The 20,789-nt window shown below is 40.5% G+C and overlaps 1 protein-coding gene across 1 annotated transcript in view; it reads left to right on the forward strand.

Annotated features, from left to right (window-relative positions):
* Nucleotides 1-20,789, forward strand: part of MYRIP (myosin VIIA and Rab interacting protein) — a 208,961-nt gene that overhangs the window by 21,968 nt on the left and 166,204 nt on the right. The window contains exon 2 of the mRNA XM_047770482.1: nucleotides 12,996-13,139. Coding sequence (XP_047626438.1) covers nucleotides 13,030-13,139 — 110 coding nt within the window. The 5' untranslated portion in view covers nucleotides 12,996-13,029. The remainder of the gene's footprint in view (nucleotides 1-12,995; nucleotides 13,140-20,789) is intronic.

Raw genomic sequence — 20,789 nt, forward strand, 5'->3', positions numbered from 1 at the left:
TTTTGGGGGGGCTGCACCCACAGCATCTGGAGGTTCTCAGGCTAAGGGTCAAATCAGAGCTACAGCTGCCAGCCTATACCACTGCCACTGCAACGCCAGATCCAAGCTGCACCTGAGACCTATACCACAGCTCATGGCAACTCCGGATCCTTAACCCACTGAGCAAGGCCAGGGATGGAACCTTCGTGCTCATAGATACTAGTCAGATTCATTTCCACTGAGCCATGACGGGAACTCCCCAATGGTGTAATTTCATCATGAAGACCAGCAAGCTTCAGACCTAGGAAGAGCTAGTGTTTGAGTCCAGAGACAAGAAACAGCCAATGTCCCAATGTAAACATGTCAGGCAGACAGACTTCTCTCTTGCTTGTAAAGAGTAAGACCTTTTGTTCTATTCAGGCCTTTGACTGATTGCATGAGGCCCATCTACACTAAGGAGAGCAATCTGTTTTATTCATTCTACTGATTCAGGCGTTAACCTCATCCAGAAACCCAGAATAATGTTTGACCAACAAATAGGGGCACCCCATAGCCCAGTCAAGTTGACATGGGAAACTACCCATCACAGTGTATGTGAGTGATTTCAGAGCCCAGAGTCTCTGCATTGAGCCTAGTCTCTCCCTGTACTATGGCAGTAGTGAAGGCCCCCTTGTGAACACTGCTGGGCATACCTGGGTCTGCTGGGAAGCACACAGGAAAAGTCTGACAGCTGTGTAGCTTTTGGTTTAGACTAGGTTTTCTCAACGTTGGCATTATTGGCATTTTGGACCAGATAATTCTTTATTGTGAGGAGCTGTCCTGTGCATTTAAAACATCTCCCGATACCTGCTACCAGCAGAGGCTGTGGGAGCAACTCCCCTTACTTCTGAAGAAGTTTCCACTGAGATCTAATAGGTAGAAAATGCCATCAAATCTCAAATGGATAGGGATAATTAGAATTCCCCACCAATTTTCAATTTCTAGAACTGCTCTAATTTGCCAGAAATAAAATCATGGTATCACTTCTGTTTAATGGGGAGGGAAGTTTTGCATAAAATAACATGAGTGTGGAGCCTCCTTGAGGCATCAGGAGGGTCACTGGTTTAGATGGAGGTCACAGGACCTAGAAGCTGTGCCTGCCTGTCTCAGGGTGATGGCATCCAGGCTATGGGATGCCACGGGTTCCCTGTGCAGCTGGGCTTGGGGCTGGTCTGGCTCTTCTGCAGTGCAGGATCCCTTGTGACATTTTAGTTTGCAGAGTAAGCCTGGAGACAGCCACTCATGGGCCAGAGTGCCCCTGGGGCCAGAGGGGACCGCTGTTTTCATTCATTTAACAATCAAGATTGTTTTGGCTTTTCTTGGCCCTTACATTTCCATTTGAATTTTTTTTTTACCAAGTATATGTGGTATGACATTTGCTTTTGGAAATAAAGGTGTATTTATGTGTGTATTTATAGTTTATATATATATATATGGAGAGAGAGAGAGCTGATATATAGTTTATATATTTATAGCTTATATAGCTTATATATATAGTGTACAGATATATAGTGTACATTTTAGTATGTTAAGTATATTCACATTGTTACACAACCAATCTTTAAAGCAGTGTGTGTGTGTGTGTGTGTGTGTGTGTGTGTGTATTCTTGTCTTTTTTTTAGGACTGTACCCGTGCAACATGGAGGTTCCCAGGCTAGGGGTTGAATTGGAACTAGAGCTGCCGGCCTATGCCACAGTCACAGCAATGCCAGATCCAAGCTGCATCTGCAACCTACACCATAGCTCATGGCAACATGGATCCTTAACCCACTGAGTATGGTCAGGGATCGGACCTGCATCCTCATGGATGCAAGTAGGATTCGTTTCTGCTGAGCCACAATGGGATCTCTTAAAGCAGTGTATTTTTACTATTGAATCCTATAAGCTAAAACTCTCTTGATTATTCAAGGGTGATGAACCACTTTGTATATTATTTCAATTCTTTCGACCTGTATCCTCTGCCCTGACAATGCAATCTTCATACCCGTATACTTAGTATCAGCCATGGGTGAACCCAGGAACAGAGGAAGGTAGGATTTGTTTCTGCTAATACTGGGCAGCTTAAATTATTGCATTGGTGGGAAAGGAGACTAAAATATGGGTTAGGTGATATTTGAGCCTTTTGGACCTACTGCAATGAATTATGCTACTTGGAGGCAATGTGTCACAGTAGGCAAAACATTGACTTTGGATTGCAATCAGTGTTTATTTAAGTCACTCAATTTGTAACCGTGGGTAAATTACTGAATCTCTCCAAGCCTGTTTTTCCTCATAGGAAGAATCAGACTATTGATATCTATTGCCTAGAACTTACGTTGCTATTATTATTGGCGGTCCTTTTTGTTCGTGAAAACCTGAAATTAACTTTGTCGCTATTATTTCCTTTTTACTTGTCACCTCCTCCCCACAGAAAACCTTCTATCATAAAATTTTGTATCTATCTCTGTGTTTTATAATCCCAGTGTCAATGCATTAACATGGTTACTTCTAAAAGAAAAAACCTTTATGTATATTTAGTAACAACAATTGATATTTTCATGCTTTAGTTTTAAAATGCCCAGGTCATTTCAGCTCCTTTTTAGGTGAGGAAGCAAAAGTCCTATTATTCCATGTGGTTATACCAGTTTGAATTTTTTTTTTTTAATTACAAGGGACAGGAATAACCTTTACCTAACTCAAGCAAAACAAGGAAGTTTTTGGAAGGAGACATGGAGGCTTCTGAGCGAGAACTAGAATGGCTCTTAAGGTTCTTGGTACTTGGTAGTATGAACAGATGGAGAACTTCCTCATGGAGGGGCTTTTGGACTTACTCAGCTCTAACTATAAACAGCCTTTGAGTTACTTGGTACAGGATTAAAATTTGAGGGGAGAAAGTCTCCCTCAGACAATCTGGCATGAGCCTTAAGCTTATATTTTACCTGGAGAGACAAAAATGGACAGTTCCGCCAAGACCACAGGAAATATAGGAGTGCAAGTTCCCAAGAACAAAGTTGGATGGAGTTACCAAATTGTTGTTGGTGGGAGGGTGTGGCTACTGGGCTAAAGAAAGCCAAGTACATGTTTATGGGAACTACCTGAACTGCTCAGAGCCTGGTAGGCAGAAGCACTTTGATATGAACATAATATATACCATGCTTAAAATTCAGGGTCTATGAGGAACTCCTCTTCACCTACTAAATCTTTTCAAACGTTCAGTCGATGTTTGGAAATTCAGCTGGTAAAGATTTATAAAGTAGTAAATAGGACAGTGAGAAGTTATGTCATCTGAGAGGTGGCTTCAGGATCTAGTGAGACTCTGATATTTATCTATCAATCAAGAGAGATGTGTGAGGATTCCTGCGTTCGAAGTAGCTCCATAGACCCAGACTCAATCGGATCTGTCTCCACCTCTTTGACTTCCAATGACTTCTAATGGCATTGCATTAGTCAAGGGTTTAATTGAGCTAAGCATCAGTTTTATCATTTGTAATGCAGGACTGATAATTCTACCTTTCACAGTTTTATTATTATTAAATAACAGTATCTGTAGGATGCAGCGCATTCTCTAATAAGCTCAAGGTACTGCTATCCCTTCCCCCAAATTTCTCATCACCCTCAAAAAACTTTTATTCAATATCTTCTTGAATGGACACAGAGGAAATAGAATTGACAATATATGGTCCCTTCCTTCAAAGAGTTCTATCATAGCAGACAGTTGTAGACTAGCAGCATGAAACAGCCAAGGCAGAAGGTGGGCAGTAGAAAATGGGGGCACCTAGGCTGGCCTGGGAAGTTTTCTAGAGTAGAGATGGATCCTAAATGGGGAGGGGGGAGGGACTTCCTAGGTGAAATGACAAAGATAGAGCCCTGATGCCCACAGTGCTGGGAGGGACTGGAGGTAGTTTAGTCTGACTGGAATGTCATCATACCTAGGTTAAGCACGGGGGCATGGCTGGAGAGGCAGCCAGAGTTCACTCAGATGGAAAGGGCTTGGGATCTCAAGCAAGAAAGTGTTGTCTTTTTCTGTTCTTGGAAAACCTCTTTAGCAAAGTGCAATCCTTCCGGATATCCTTACTTTGTCCTAAAAGGGGGAAGGAGAAGATGTCTGGTTTGGACTAAATAATTTGCAGGGATATGGATGTTCAGAAGGGCTGGATCAGGTTGCAGCAGGCATCCTTATTCCTTTCCATGTTAATAGCTGACATGGCACAGAATTCTCAAGTGATGAAGATAGAATAGTATTTTCCTTTAACCAGAGATAAGCCTGAGTTTCATAATAGATGTTTCCTTTTGGCTGTAGGAGTGCCATAAGGTTAGTAGAGATTTTGTTTTAGTGTTAAATTTTCTATCTTTTTTTTTTTTTTTTTTTTTAGGGCCAAATTGCAGCATAAGTAAGATCCCAGGCTAGGGATCCAATTGGAGCTGCAGCTGCCGGCTGACACCACAGCCACAGCAACACAGGATTCATGCCATGTCTGCAACCTACATGCCAGATCCTTAACCCACTAAGCAAGGCCAGGGATCAAACCTGCATCCTCATTGATACTAGTCAGGTTCACTTCTGCTGAGCCATAATGGGAACTACAAATTTTCTATCCATTTTAGGAAATACTTATTTAAAAGGACATTTTCACTCATATTCAAGTCTTTCTCCCAAATCCTATAATTAAAGGAAGCCAAAGGAAACCAAAAAATGAACTTCGGTGCAAATTCTAGGTAGTTCTAAAAAATCACTGTTTCATTCACCTTATCCCTAGCTTACTTGAATTTTTTCCATTGAAAACTCCAAACACCCTTTATTTATGAGTTTCATTTTAGCAAATGCTTCATCAGCTCCTTGAGCAACAGGAGAATATGATAACAGGAGTTTCTTTGGGTCTCAGCAGAAGCTTATCCTCTAGTTGGTGATAAAGTGACTGATAAGTCTTTTAGTGTGAAATAAACAATGTCATGTCTTCAGGTTTTCTGATCTTGATTTCTGCCAAGAAGTGACAATGTTTATGTTTCAGCTGAGGATTAAATTCTCTCCAGTCTCCTTTCCCGTGTAGGTAGGCTGTCAGACCAGCTAGAGATTTACTGGGATTTAATGACATGTGCCCCTAGGACTTTCCAGTTCTCTGTAGCTATATCCTATGCTGGAAGCCAGTGAGGGTTCATCTAACCCAAGAAGCTGATACCTTTGGGGAGGCAAACTGGACTCTAAGAATCCCCAGTAGGAAGATTCTGGGACAGGTGCTTTAATATATGCCAATTAAGTTAGACCTTTTGGTTTTAGCCAGTGCCATTGAAGCATTTCTCAGATTTATTTCATCAGAGATCTTCTTTCTCAGAACACTTGCAGGAACAGTGACCCAAGAAATACACATTAGGGAAATGGTAATAAATTAAATCTTGAGGTTTATTAATTTTCTCATTATTAAAATTTAAAATATATTCTCTCTGCTGCCATCTTAGCTGGGTATAAACCAGAGAAATCCAGGGGCACCATCTGGAAGTTAGAGCATCTGAACCAGTTGTGTCTGGGAAACTGTTTCCTTCTCCTGGGCTTACACTCTGTCATCTTTAAATGAGAGTCATACCTTCATGAACTCTGACTCATGGACACTGAGGCTCTGCCAGCTCTATGATGCTATTTCTCTTGTTGTACAAGGGAATCTAATTGTGTCTACTATAGGAAGAGGAGGACGCTCTGGCCATTTCCCAAAAAGGTTTCTCATTATTCTCAGTCTTGTGAATTTACAGCTACTTTATGTCTTTACAGAAACCATTTATCCCTCTTGAGTCTCGATTATTCTTTTTAGATTTGATATGATCAAAAGTGCCACTTCTGTCTTTTACTAACTGGGCATCTTAAAATCTCATTTAGAATCCTCAGAAACCAAAAGCCAGTAAAGTGAAGTGAAGGGAACAGACATGTCACCTTCTGGTAAAATCCAAAGTGCCATTATCACCTTTAATGGGGTGTTTTAAAGGAAGCAGTCAGTCTGCATTTTCCCTGTGCCCTCTAATCTGTTTCTTCCTGCCATCAGGAGACTAGAAGAGGGTAGCTATGAAGCTTCTTCTCCTCTTCCAAGCAGCCTAGAGGTGGAGTCATTTCTAATTCGCTTCCTCAGATCGGCAGTGCACTAGGCTCTCTCCCCATCTACCCAACCCCACCCTCAACACAATCTGGGCAAAGTAGACCAAAGATTTACATTTGACAAACAGCATTACCAGTGTGGAAAAAAATCCTTTTTTAAAAAAAATAGTTAGAATTCCTATTGTGATTTGTTGGGTAAATCTTGAGATGTTTGTATCATACAGTCATGAAGTTTTAACACATTGAACAAAAGACTTTTAAGGACTGAAACTGTTCTGTTCTCTAAGTGTATTGCCATTATTTGGAAATTAAAAGGGCAGATCACCTTCTGAATAGCAACAAGTAATGGGATCCTGTCCTTAGCTGCTGAGTGCTAGAAAAAGAGGCTCGGAGCTCCAGACCTTAAGTTTGAAAACCTGAGGTATAGCGTTTGCCTCTGCATCTCACAGAAAGACCTGTGCATGGAGTAAAGGCCTTGATCCTGACCCAGACAAGGCACAGTTAGACCCTAGCTGTCATCTGTCATTTGTCTTCATAAGAACATGTAACGGTGAGCCTGCATTTTCTCATCTGTAAGTGATAGTGATTGTAGTGAATTGCCAATAGGACTCTGTGAGAGTTAAGAATATTAAATGCTGTATGAAATGCTAAAGCATCTGGAACATAGTAGGTATTCAACTAATAGTGGTAACTCTATCAAAATCATTATCATTTTTATTATAATTTTCATCATATTTCTTAAACAGTATTTCAAATATTTGCTTTAGTTATCATATATTAATTATGAGGCAGGATGTCAAATGTTTGCTTTACAAAAATAAACAAATGGGACCTAGTCAAACTTAAAAGCATCTGCAATCCTGAGAAAGAAAAATGGAGTTGGATGAATCAGGTTCCCTGACTTTAGACTATAGAAAGCTACAGTCATCAAAACAGTATGGTATTTGCACAAAAACAGAAATACAGATCAATGGAACAGGATAGAAAGCCCAGAAATAAACCTCCTCACCTATGGTCAATAAATCTATGACAAAGGAGGCAAGAATATACAATGGAGGAAAGACAGCCTCTTCATTAAGTGCTGGGAAAACTGGATTGCAACATGTAACAGAATGAAGTTAGAACATTCTCTAACACCATACATAAAAATAAACTCAAAATAGATTAAAAACTTAAATGTAAGACTAGATACTATAACACTCTTAGAGGAAAATATAAGCAGGACACTCTCTGACATAAATCGCAGCATTATCTTTTCAAATCCACCTCTTACAGATTGAAAATAAAAACGAAAATAAACAAGTAGGACCTAATTAAACCTAAAAAGCTTTTGCACAGCAAAGAAAACCATAAACAATACAAAATGACAACCCACAGAATGGGAGAAAGTATTTACAAACAAAGCAACTGAAAAGGGGTCAATGTTCAAAATATACAAAAATCTCACATAGCTTTTAATCAAAAAAGCAGCCCAATCAAAAAATGGTCAGAATATCTAAATAGACATAACTCCAAAGACAGACAAATGGCCAAAAATCACATAAAAGGATGCTCAACATTGCTTATTATTACAGAAATGCAAATTGAAACTAAAATGAGGTATCACCTCACACTAGTCAGAATGGCCATCATCAAAAAGTCTACCAATGATAAATTCTGGAGAAGGTGTGGAGAAAAGGGAACCCTCCTACACTGTTGGTAAAAATGTAAATTGGTACAACCACTATGGAGAACATATAGAACTATCATATGATCCAGCAATCCCACTCCTGGGCATATATCCAGAGAAAAACATAATTCAAAAAGATTCATGCACCCCCTATGTTCACTGCAGCGCTATTTGCAGTAGTCAAGACATTGAACCAACAACAGAGTTGTCCATTGTCCATCAACAGAGGAATGGATAAAGAAGATGCGAAGTCAGAAAAAGAAAGACAAATCCCATATGATATCACTTATATGTGGAATCTAAAATATGACACAAATTAACATATCTACAAAACAGAAACAGACTCACAGGCATAGAGAACAGACCTGTGGTTGCCAAGGGCAAGGGAGGGATGGTGGAGGGAAGGGTTGGGAGTTTCATATTAGCAGAGGAAAATTATTATATATAGGATGAATAAACAACAAGTTCCCTCTGTATGGCACAGGGAGCTATGTTCAATATCCTGTGATAAACTGTAATGGAAAAGAATATGAAAAAGAATCTACAAGTGTATTCCTGAATCACTTTGCTGTACAGCAGAAATTAATACATTGTAAATAAACGATACTTCAATAAATTTTTCTAAAAAACAAACATAAAAAGCCACAAAACAAATATTTGCTTTAATTATGAGACGAGGTTATTTTTGTTTAATGTTAGGTTTATTTTACTTTATATACATATGAAAGTAACCTTACAGACAAAAATGTGTGCAACTCAGGACTTTAATATAAGTAGCAGTAGCAGTAACACTCTTCTCCCAATGAGAAATAACATCATGGACAGCTTTAAAGCCCATGTATGATTATCCACAGTCAAATCTCTCTCCTCCACAGAAGTCCCATTTTGTTTGTTATCACATTTATTCCTAAAAAAATATGTATTCTTACCTTTCTATGTTGTTTTTCAATTTAAAAAATTTATTATGAATATAGTTTGATTTACAGTGTTACAATATATTAACATTGTAATGATTTACAGTGTTTCAGCTAAGTGAAATCAATTATACCTTTCTATGCTTTTTAACTTTATGTAAAAGGAGTCATACTATATTCATGCTATACATGTATGTACATATGGCTTTTCTGTCTCAACAGCATGTTTTAAAGATTCATCCTTGTTGAATATAGTCATGGGACGTTCTTTTTCACTGCAGTGGAGTATTCCATTGTATGAAACAAGTATACGCTATTTGTTTATCTTTTTTCCTGTTTATGGATGTTTGGGGTGGTTTACAGGCTTTATTTATTTTTCGTTTTTTTGCTATTTTGAATGCAGCTGCTATCAGTGCACTTTGTTAGGTTGAACTATGTGAAAATAGGCATTTTTATAGGTACCTATATATTTTATATGATTCAACCCAATTCCTATCTGTTGATGCATATTTACAAGAATATATCTGAGGAATATATATACCTAAGTGTGGCAGAAATGCTAATTCATAGGGTATATACATCTTCAACTTTGAAAATGATACCTAATTTTACAAGGTGATACCAATTTATACTCACTATAGCAAAATCGTCTTTCCTCCTGTCAACACTTCATAAAGACTGTTTTGGTGGTGTGAAATACAGTTGTAATTGCACTTCTATAACTACCAAAGAAATTATGCATCTTTTTATATGTGTATTGGCCATTTGTTTCTTCTATATAAAAATGAGGATGTGACTCTGGATAATGATAAGGGCTGGAAGAGTTTTGAGGTGAATGTTAGAAAAAGCCTAGGTTGTCTTGAGGAGACTGCTGGTAGAAATTTGGGTGTTAAAGGTGATTATAGTGAGGACGGAGGAAGAAAAGAGGAGCGCCATAGAGAAAGAGTCTCTCATCTGAGAGAATGCATCTACCATCAAGAGCAGAGTGTTGGTAGAAATATGACTATGAGAGATTTCAGATGGAAATGAAGAAGATGTTATTGGAAGCTAGAGGAAAGACGTTCCTTGTTATAAAAGAGGCAGAGACTTTGTCGGATTGTATTCCAGTGCTTTGTGGAAAGTAAGACTTGCAAGTGATGATGAACTTGGGTATTTAGCTGAGGAGAATTCTAAACTAAGTATTAAAGACTGGTTTGTCCTTGCTGCTATAGTAAGATGTAAGAGGAGAGAGGTGAATTGAAGAAGGAATTACACAAAAGGAATCAGAACTGGAAGATTTGGAAAATTCTCTCTATCCATATTGCAAAAATGAGAAAGTCTGTCGAGAGCAAGAGAGGTGTGGTTGGGCAACTGTTTGCTAATGTGATTAGAGTGTGAAGCCGGAATAGAGACACAGTCATCCAGGACAGATCTGTAGAGGACCCTCTTAACTGACAGCTTGCCTTCTGTGAATTGTATGGGAAGCCAACGTTTTTGAGAAGTTGTACCAACAGAAGCACTGCCAGCTTAGACTAAATAGAGACAGGACAAATGAAGGAAGGTGTTGAACTTCTGAGAGGTCTACAGGATGGGCCAGTAGAACTATCTGGCTACAAACATGTTTTATCCTTCAAGAAAAGGGAAGAATGATCCTGAAGACAAATCAGAGGTCTGCAGGGTGGCCACTGTCACCATGACCTGGGGGTGGGACTGTCCCTCCTGAGTTACCAAGAGCAGGCCAAGATGCTGTGGCTACAAGCAGAGTCAAGGGGGTGGGACAGTTACCCTCATGGGCTTAGAGGACAGAGCTTGGGGCCAAAGAGGATTATTCCTGAGCTTTAAACAAACAAAACAAAGAACAGACTCATAAATACAGAGAACAAACTGGTGGTGGCTGGAACAGAAGGCGTCAGGGGCACAGATGAGATGGGTGAAGAAATTAAGAGGTACGTACAAATTTCCAATTACAAAATAAATAAGCCACAGAGTAGATGTGGGGTAAAAATTATTAAAAATAAATACAATAAACAAATAAATAATAGATTATACACGGGGGGAAAGTACACAAAAAGTGTATGGGGAATACAGTCCATAATATCATAACAACCTTGTGTGGTGATGGATGGTAACCAGACTTGTGATTATTTCATAGTGTATAAAAATAGTGAATCACTATGTTGTACACCTGAAACTATTATAGTATTTTATGTCAAGTATAACTAAAAAAAAAAAAAAAATCTGGAGTTCCCGTCATGGTACGGTGGAGACACATCCGACTAGGAACCATGAGGTTGTGGGTTTGATCCTTGGCCTTGCTCAGTGGGTTAAGGGTCTGGCATTGTCATGAGCTGTGGTATAGGTTGCAGACACGGCTCAGATCGGGCATTGCTGTGGCTCTGGTGTAGGCTATAGTTCCAATTAGACCCCTAGCCTGGGAACCTCCATATGCTAGGGGTGTGGCCCTAAAAGGACAAAAAACCAAAAAAAAAAAAAAAACTAGTGGAATTTGCCCTCCTTTCAAACTTGCTTGAGACTGAAGACTCCTTTCTCCTTTCCATTTTCTCCCAGCTAGAATGGAATGTCTATCCAATACCTGCCCCACTGTTCTATTTTGCTAGCAGATAACTCATCCGGTTTCACAAGTTCACGACTGGAAGGGAATTTTGCCTAAAGATTAATCATCAATACCTGATTTAGAGGATAATGAGATGAGAGTTTGGACCTGAAGCTGATGCTATAATAGGTTAAGACTGTTGTGGCTAGTGGATTTTGCATGCGAGAAGAACATGATAATCTGGGAAGGACAAAGGATGAAGTGTTATGGGTTGAGTTGTGTCCCCTGCCAAATTCATATGATTCATATGTTGGAGTCCTAACCCCAATACCTCAGATTATGACTGTATTTGGAGATAGGATATTTAAAGAGGTAGTTAAGTTAAAATGAGGGAATGAGGGTATTAGGGTTGGACCCTAAAACTACTGGTGTCCTTATAAGATCAAAAAATTGAGACATAAATGTGCACAGAAAGAAGACCATGAAAGGAAAATGGCCATGTATAAGCCAAAGAGCGATGCATCAGGAGAAATCGACTGCCAGTCTTGATCTCAGACTTCTAGCCTTCAAGACTGTGAGAAAATACATTTCTGTCATTTAAGCCACCTAGACTGTGGTGCTCTGCTATAGCAGCCCTAGCCTAACTACCTGTACTAATACACCCACCTGTATGCCAGTAACACCCTACCTTAATTAATTTTACTTTATAATGAAGACATTCAGTACTGAGTAGAGGTTGTAAGAGTGGCCATTCTTGCCCTTTTCCTGATCTTTGGAAGAAATAGTCTTTCATCATTGAGTATGAGGTTAATTGTAGGTTTTTTGCTGCTCTTTTTAAAATGCCTTTTATATGACCAAGGAAGTTTCCCTCCAGTTTCAGTTTTCAGAGGGTTTCTGTTGGGAATGGGCATTGAATTTTGTCAAACGCTTTTTCTACATTTATTGAGATGGTCATGTGATTGCCCCCTCTTATTCTGTTAATGTGGGGAATTACTCTGATTGATTTTCGAATGCTTAACTAACCTTGAATTGCTTAGCTAACACTCATTTGGTCATGGTGTGTATTAATGCTTTTGAAATCTTGCTGCATTGGTTCCTCTAATGCTTTGTGGAGGATGTTTGCATTTATGTTTGTGATGCCCTTCAGGTCTAGGCAATTTTCTTGAATTATTTATTTGATTTCAGCCATTCTTTAAAAATAATTTTTAAAAATATAATTTCCTATAATTTTTAGGTCTGCACTGCTGGGAAGTATGTCTTTGAAGTATTATCTTTTCTCATATTGAGAAAATAGCTAAGATTATTTTGCTATATATATATTTTTTTATTGCAAAAGAAAGTATTGATTTCTAGTTTATATTTCATCATCATATGATGAAAACTTCAAGGGATATAGGGTATATAGGATATTCTTTAAAGTATCATTTACTTTATCTTGCAATTACATGTAGTATTTAAAACTTCAAACTTCAAACCATGGAACTTTAGAAGTTTTGGAATTGTCTCTTGTGCTTTGTAGAAATCCACACCATATATGCTGCATTTGGTTGAAAAGAATAACATCTATTTTTTTTCTAATTTGAGAGTTGGAATAAATGACACCGTTGATGATCAGTTAGGTAACCGGTCTCTTTTCCTCTGCAGCTTTGCTGAGGTTGTCTGTAAATATTTGAATATAAAAACAGAGCAAGATCCTACCTTATATAAACACTGCATTAAATTCTAATAACAACATTGGTTTATTTTACCCATGGTGAACTTTTATCTTGACCTCAATCTGTGGTTTTTCCTTTGATGCCTCAGGTCTCGTTTCATCATCTCGGTTTGGTGTTAAGTCATGGGGAGGAAGCTGGACCTGTCTGGTCTGACCGATGATGAAACAGAGCATGTTCTCCAGGTGGTCCAGCGAGACTTCAATCTCCGAAAAAAAGAGGAAGAGCGACTCAGGTAAGATGCTTCTGTTTCTACATGGGTACAGTGGACTGTATGTGGACAAGTGAAACAGGCTTCCTGAGTGTTCCTTGCTGCTAGCCTTGCTTTCAAAGTCTTTACGTCCAGTAAACACACATAAGACTGTTTTTCCCTTTGTAGTCAGGCTGGTCAGCTTTAACACTGCCCATCACAGTGCCAGCTCAGGAATGTGACTGTTCACACTAGCAGTCAAGGATCTGTTTGGGCTGCTCACATTGTAAATTAGTGGCTGTTTTGAGCTTGCTGGCTTTAATTTTTCTGCCCACAGATACTACTGAAGAATAACCAAGGTGTTATATGAGCAGGAGAATTAGACTCTTAGCTGTATATTCTTCTTTTAAAAATCTCAGCTACCAGAGTTCCTGCCATGGCTCAGTGGAAACGAATCCAACTGGGAACCATGAGGTTGCGGATTTGATCCCTGGCCTCCCTCAGTGGGTTAAGGATCTGGCATTGCCATGAGCTGTGGTGTAGGTCGCAGATGCAGCTCAGATCTGGTGATGCCGTGGCTCTGGCGTAGGCCGGCGGTGGGAACCTAGCCTGGGAACCTCCATATGCTGCAAGTGCAGCCCTAAAACGACCAAAGACAGAAAGAAAGAAAGGAAGGAAGGAAGGAGGGAAGGAAGAAAGAAATCAATCAATCTCAGCTACCATGGTGCTAAGTGACCATCAGACTGGGAAGGGTCACCTGGCTCAGCCTCACCCTCCTCACTTTATAGAGGAGAAAACAGAGACCAAGAGAGGGGCGTCTTGTGACTCCTCTGCAGTTGCTATTTCCTCGTGGAATGTTCTTGGAAGTACTTTTGCTGCCTAAGTTTGGAAGAAGTCACAGTGATGGCAGTGTGGTTATGTGTTGGGCCTCATGTGTTAGAGCCCGATGGCAAGTCGTCATTAGCTCTCCTCCTCCACAAACCCATCACTCCTCTCCAGGATTCCACAGGTTTGTCATGGCACCGTCTCCCATCCTTAGCCACTGAGCTCAAAACCTCTGTCTTTATCATTCCTCCCTGAAGTGGTCCCCAGGCAGGGCAGGGGGACCACTGCTTCCTCAACATTTCTCTCAACCCTATCCTGGTCCAGCCTTGTGACTCTTCATCCTTGTCACTGTAGTAATCTTCTTTACAAGCCTCCTGCCTCCACTCCTCCAGCTGGTGCCCCATTTCGGCTCTAATCATGCCCTTTCCTGCTCTGCTTTAACATTGACATAGCTTGTTTTCCTTTTCCCTTGGGGTTTCTGAGACTTTCTGCTGTTTTAGAATATTTCCTTCCCTAGATTGTAAACACCGTAGTGTAATTACCTTTATTTCTACCATGTTCTTTCCCCATACTGTATATATTCAATACATGCTTTATTAGATGGAAGATAAGAAATATGTTTGTTTGTTTGTGTTGGTTTTTTTTGCTTTTAAGGGCCACACCTGCAGCATATGGAAGTTCCCAGGTAGGGGTTCAATTGGAGCTACAGCTGCTGGCCTACTCCACAGCCACAGAAATGTGGGACCCGAGCTGCATTTGCAACCTACAACACAGCTCACAGTAATGCTGTATCCTTTAACCCACTGAGCAAGGCCAGGAATCAAACCCGTGTCTTCATGGATACTAGTTGGGCTCATTACTGCCGAGCCACAATGGGAACTCCTCAAAAAATCTGTTAAATAAATAACGAGTTGATTTAAAAACCATGTGCCAAGCACTGTTCTAGCTGTTAGGTCCATAAGAGTGAGCAAAATAAGTCATCACCCTATGGAGCTTATATTCCAGAGCTGCTCTACCCGTGCCCTAACCACCAACACAGTTGGCTTCTGAGTGTTTGTGACAGGGTGAATCTGAATGGAGATGCAGTAGAAGTATACACACCAGACATCAAAAACTTGTACCAAAAACGTAAGATATCTCATGCAGGACTTGGAGAACAGAGGGAGGGGGAGGGAATGGGATGGACTGGAAGTCTGGGGTTAATAGATGCAAACTATTGCATTTGGAGTGGATAAGCAATGAGATCCTGCTGTATAGCACAGGGAACTATATCTAGTCACTTGTGATAGAACATGATGGAGGATAATGCGAGAAAAGGAATGTGTGTGTGTGTGTGTGTTTGTGAGACTGGGTCACTTTGCTGTACAGTAGAAAATTATCAGAACACTGTGAACCAACTATAATGGAAAAAATAAAAAGCATTAAAATAAAGATATCTCATGCATAATTTTTAGACTGATTACATTTTGAAATACCAATGCTTTGGATATACAAGATTAAAGAAGACATGTTTAAATGAATTTTCCCTGTTTGTTTTTAAAATATGGCTACTAGAAAACTTAGACATGTCTCACATTATATTTCTGCTGGCTAGTGCTGTCCTAGAGGGAGGGGAAGGAGAAGGGGAGTAAATAAATACAAATGTATTTATATGTATTAGGTAGAGGTGAGAGCCACAAAGAAGGAGGGAGCAGGGAAAGGGGGCAGAAACCAGCCTGGGATAGGCAAGGGGCACTCAAAAAGGAAGCTCTCTCTCTCCAGACTTGAAGGAAGTGAGGGAGGGAGCTAGGCTGCTTTCTGGGGTAACATGGAGCCAGGAGGAACTCATGCCAAATATCAAGTTCTGATTCAGGGAAGTGCCTTCTTTGTTTCTAGAGGGGCTGGGAGGGAGGGAGCTGGGGACCGGGGGAGTGCAGTAGTGGAACAAAATCCAAGCCTTAGCTAGAGCCCAAACCAGGCAGCAATAAATCCAGACTCAAAACCACTGCAGTTGTCAAATATTTCCTGCCTCTCTGCATTGCTTGGATTGTGGGTGAAAGAGTCTCGGAAGCTGTGTTGTAAAAAGCATTTTTGAATTCTTTAATATTTGCTTCAATGAACGTAAGACTCAGAATAGAAGATTTTTGGTTTAAGGTTTCAAATTGAATTGTATTTCTTTTTTTTTTCTTTTTTCTTTTGTCTTTTGTTGTTGTTGTTGTTGTTGCTATTTCTTGGGCCGCTCCCGCAGCATATGGAGGTTCCCAGGCTAGGGGTTGAATTGGAGCTGTAGCAGAGCCACAGCAACGCGGGATCCGAGCCGCGTCTGCAACCTACACCACAGCTCATGGCAACGCCGGATCGTTAACCCACTGAGCAAGGGCAGGGACCAAACCCGCAACCTCATGGTTCCTAGTCGGATTCGTTAACCACTGCGCCACAATGGGAACTCCCGAATTGTATTTCTTTTTCCTGGCCCGCTGTTCTTTATTTACCTAGTTTCTCTGATTAGGTTTGGTGTAGAGGTTACAGAGTGTTTGGGTGTAGAGGTTACATGGTGTTTCTAATGATAGGTTCTTTGGTGTTGACGTAATGTGTAGTAAATAAATAGGTGGTGAATGTGTGAATTAAATGTCCTCAGAACATATGATGGGGAAAGAGAGAGCAGGGCCAAAGAATTCAGCACAATTAGGTCACTGAAATAAATTCACGGAAAGATAACTAGAAGGTATAAAGCAATCACTGTGAGCTGGCACTGCCCTGGGCACTCTGCACAGTTACAATTATTGATTCCTCACAGGAGTCCCCATAAGGGAGATCCCCATTTACATGAAGGCACCCAAACCCAGAGAGGTTATACAGCTTTCTCAGAATCACACAGGATTCTGTTTCCCACATTCTCTGAATTATATAGAGTGGATTAAGCCTTTCAAAACTGTGCTTCTGGGCAAGTAGGGGAGTCCTGCCCCCAACTCCCATAATGGGCACAGTCATACCACAATTGGGTGTATCAGCTCCTATGTATATGCATAGTCATAGGTCTTCCTATATAAGGTGACTCCGTGGACCCTGTATCACTAAGATGACATACTTTCCCAGCACTGGGGATGTGAGGTTTTGAACATTAATCCCATTAAAGGCTATAGGTATAGTAGGACTATTTGAGGGGAAGACAGAAGACTGGGTGGGCCTGAGAATAGTGGACATATAGTACCAGACAGTGGAGGGGGTACTTATATACAAGTTCAATAGAGTAAGTATTGATTGCATTTTCCAGGACACACTGTAGTGTTAAAGCTGTGGATGGCGCAAACTGGAGAACAAAAGACATGTTTTGACCCCTGCTCCTACCTCCAAGGGCTTGGGGTCTAATCTAGAAAAATCAGGTGAATGGGTAGAAAATATACAATATGCTTGATTAATTTTATTCTTTTTTTTTTTTGGCTTTTTAGGGCGGTACCTACGGCATATAGAGGTTCCCAGGATAGGGGTCGAATTGGAACTGCAGCCGCTGGCCTAGGCCAGAGCCACAGCCACGCAGGATCTGAGCTGCATCTGTGACCTACACCACAGCTCACAGCAATGTCAGATCCTTAACCAACTGAGCAAGGCCAGGGATCGAACCCGCATCCTCATAGATACTAGTCGGGTTTGTTAACCACTGAACCACGACAGGAACTCCAATTTATTTTATTCTGTTTTTACTTTTTATCAGATGATTTCACACAGACAATAAAAAGGCAAAAATAGTAAAGAAGACCTTATCATGAAAAGCGCTCATCCTCCGTTCCACATTTAATCGGTTTTGTCCTTGGTTCTGAAGTCTTCCTAGCATTACTGCCATAAAACTAAATTATATGCTTATGTTGCTCTTTCTCGATGTGTTAATTTTAGGCAGGCTTTCATTTTTCTGCTCTAAATGGTAGGGATTTTGGTCACATACTTAGACTACCTTTGCCTTTTGTTTCTTGATGGTTATATTATTACTTTTGGTGTGGTTTTTTATTGGTCATCTTTCAAACAAGTTAATGTACGGAAACCTCTGGGTCTCATTCCATCCCCTTTGACCAACCTTTCTGGGTTTGGGCAGTGCAGGTATGCATATGGTGCCCCTACCTTCCCTCCATCACCCCCTCCACTTTCTTCATCTCACATCTGTCCCTGCAGTACCTTTACTTTTATTTTCAAGGTTGAGGCCATTCAGGGGCTATTCTGCAAACATAAACCTGAGACTGTCCTATTTTGTTCAGAGATTGACACTAATGGTGAAAATTAATACACAGCCCTTAAGTTCTTATGACTAAAAAGAGTGTTTGCATACAATGAGGCACCACCTCACACCAGTCGGAATGGCTTTCATTAGTAAGTCTAGAAATAACAAAATGCTGGAGAAGGTGGAGAAAAGGGAACCCTCCTGCACTATTGGTGGGAATATACATTGGTACAACCACTATGGAAAATAGTATGGAGGTACCTCAGAAAACTAAATATAGAACTACCATATGATCCAGCAATCCCACTCCTGGGCATATATCCAGACAAAACTTTCACTGAAGAAGATACATGCATCCCTATGTTCACTGCAGCACTATTCACAATATACAAGAGGTGGAAACAACCTAAATGTCCAGATGAATGGATCAAGAAAATGTGGTATATATACACAATGGAATAGTACTTGGCCATAAAAAGAATAAAATAATGCCATTTGCAGCAACATGGATGGAACTCTAGATTCTCATAGTAAGTGAAGTAAGTCAGAAAGAGAAAGACAAATACCCTATGATATCACTTATTTGTTGAATCTAATATATGGCACAAATGAACCTCTCTATAGGAAAGAAACAAACTCATGGACTTAGAGAACAGACTTGTGGTTGCCAAGCAGGAGGGAGTAGGATGGACTGGGAGTTTGGAGTTAGCAGATGCAAACTTGCATCTGGAGTGGATAGGCAATGAGATCCTGCTGTATAGCTCAGAGAACTATATCCAATCACTTTTATAGAAAATGATGGAAGATATGAGAAAAAGAATGTATATGTATGTATAACTGGGCCACTTTGCTGTATAACAGAAATGGACAGAACACTGTAAATCAACTATAATTTAAAAAATTTAAAAAGAAAAGAGAAAATAGTGTTTGCTGCTCCCTTTTTCAGATCTTCATGGAAATCTGTAGGTGGCTAATTGGTCTCCTTTTCTTTTTACTTTTATGAATTCATTACACTTTTATGGCTTTGCTGTTATTTTAAAGCAATCTTGGGAAGGAGGCGAGTTTACTAATTGTTTGCCTAGACTGTCATCTGGAACCCACTGGTCACTATAACTTACAGGCCCACGGGGGAGCATAGGGGAGGTGAAGACAGAAGAGACCTCCTTGTGTGCAGCATGTACCTAGAGCATGCTCTGGGATCAGACCAACGTGTATATGGATCCTTCGACCACTGATCATCAGATGGAGGGAGCCTGATCCTTGAAACACTAGTTGGAGGGGAGTTTCTGATGATCAGCGGAGGACTTTGTGTCAGAAAGAAACTTTTGTTGGGTTAAATCACTGAGGCCTCTGGGGTTTATTTGTTACAGAAGCATAGCCTGGTGTTACTTTGACTGATATAGTTTCTGGGAGCTGAAACGGACAAACTATTCACTTTGCCCCACCCTTAACTTTGCAGCTGCAAAAGTAGGCTGGGGGTCCATAGGCAGTTAGTGGTGGAGTCTGTCCTGGACCTGAGGTTCCTGATGCCGGGACTCCTGGTCTTCTTCTTCCATCTGGCCCCTTGTGTAGCAAAAGACACCTGTGGAACAATCTCCAAGCTTACACCAGAATCATATCAATCACCCTGTGATTTTATATTGTCAGGCACGTTGACAAAGTGATTTTAAAAATGGGTGTTAATTGCACAGTACTCTGGTATTCAGATTGAGATGTTTATGAGATAGCCCAGCCTTTAAAATTTCTCATTTAAAATGCACTTGCCAGAAGCTAGTTAGCATCTGGATAACTTCCAAAGATTTGCTGGTGCTCTAATGGACTTGGTCTATGGAGGAGCAGAGGTTAGATTTGATGAAATGGTTTCCCGTAACTGGGCCTGGCCATTAATTGTCAGGATTTGCTGAACTGAGAATGTGCTTATGCCTGCCAAGGGCTGCGGGGCCCAGGCTAGGCCAGGCCAGGGGAAGGAAGGGAGGGGAGGATGGAGGGTGTGAGTGGCAAGGCACCTTCCTGCCTGGGCTTTCTCTGGGAGGCTCAGCAGCTGTTGTGTGTAAATTCCTCCTCCTTGGCCTGCATTAAGAAGTGGATCAATGCATTCAGAGACTTGTTTCTGTTACTCACATGCTAACATGGCCTGCACTACCTCTGCCACCTCAGCAGCAGGGTGTGGGGGCCAACTGTCCATCTCCCGTGAGAAACTAAGAGCTTCCACAGGGTGTGGAAGGTCCAGGAAGCAGAGCCTCTCCCCAACTAGAAATGCTTTGTGTTTCTAGTCTGTTATAACAGAAATGCCTTTGAGGTTGAATCATGATTTTATAAAGTAGAAAGAACACAGTGCTTTTAATAAAATGAGTTAGTGCTCTTCATTCAAAATTCATTTTAAACAAATTAAAATTTTCTTACATGAACGTAATTTTTCAAGAAGTTTCTTTTTTCAAATAGTAAACTCCCTTTGTTCTCAAGGTCCCTGGTTTGGACACTTAAATGGATGGAATGAATTAACAAACACTCCTGGTCATATCCTTCTTTGAAGCTGGAAGTCAGATTACCTCGTATTTTACTCAGTTGGAACAGATATACTCCATGGTTTATGAAATAACTATGTGTTCACAGAGTGCATCTGCCATACGCCTCCTCACTGGCTGGCCCATTATAGCTCCTGAGATTCCACGCTAACACTG

This window comes from Phacochoerus africanus, chromosome 1, assembly GCF_016906955.1.
Source record: "Phacochoerus africanus isolate WHEZ1 chromosome 1, ROS_Pafr_v1, whole genome shotgun sequence".
Taxonomy (NCBI): Eukaryota; Metazoa; Chordata; class Mammalia; order Artiodactyla; family Suidae; genus Phacochoerus; species Phacochoerus africanus.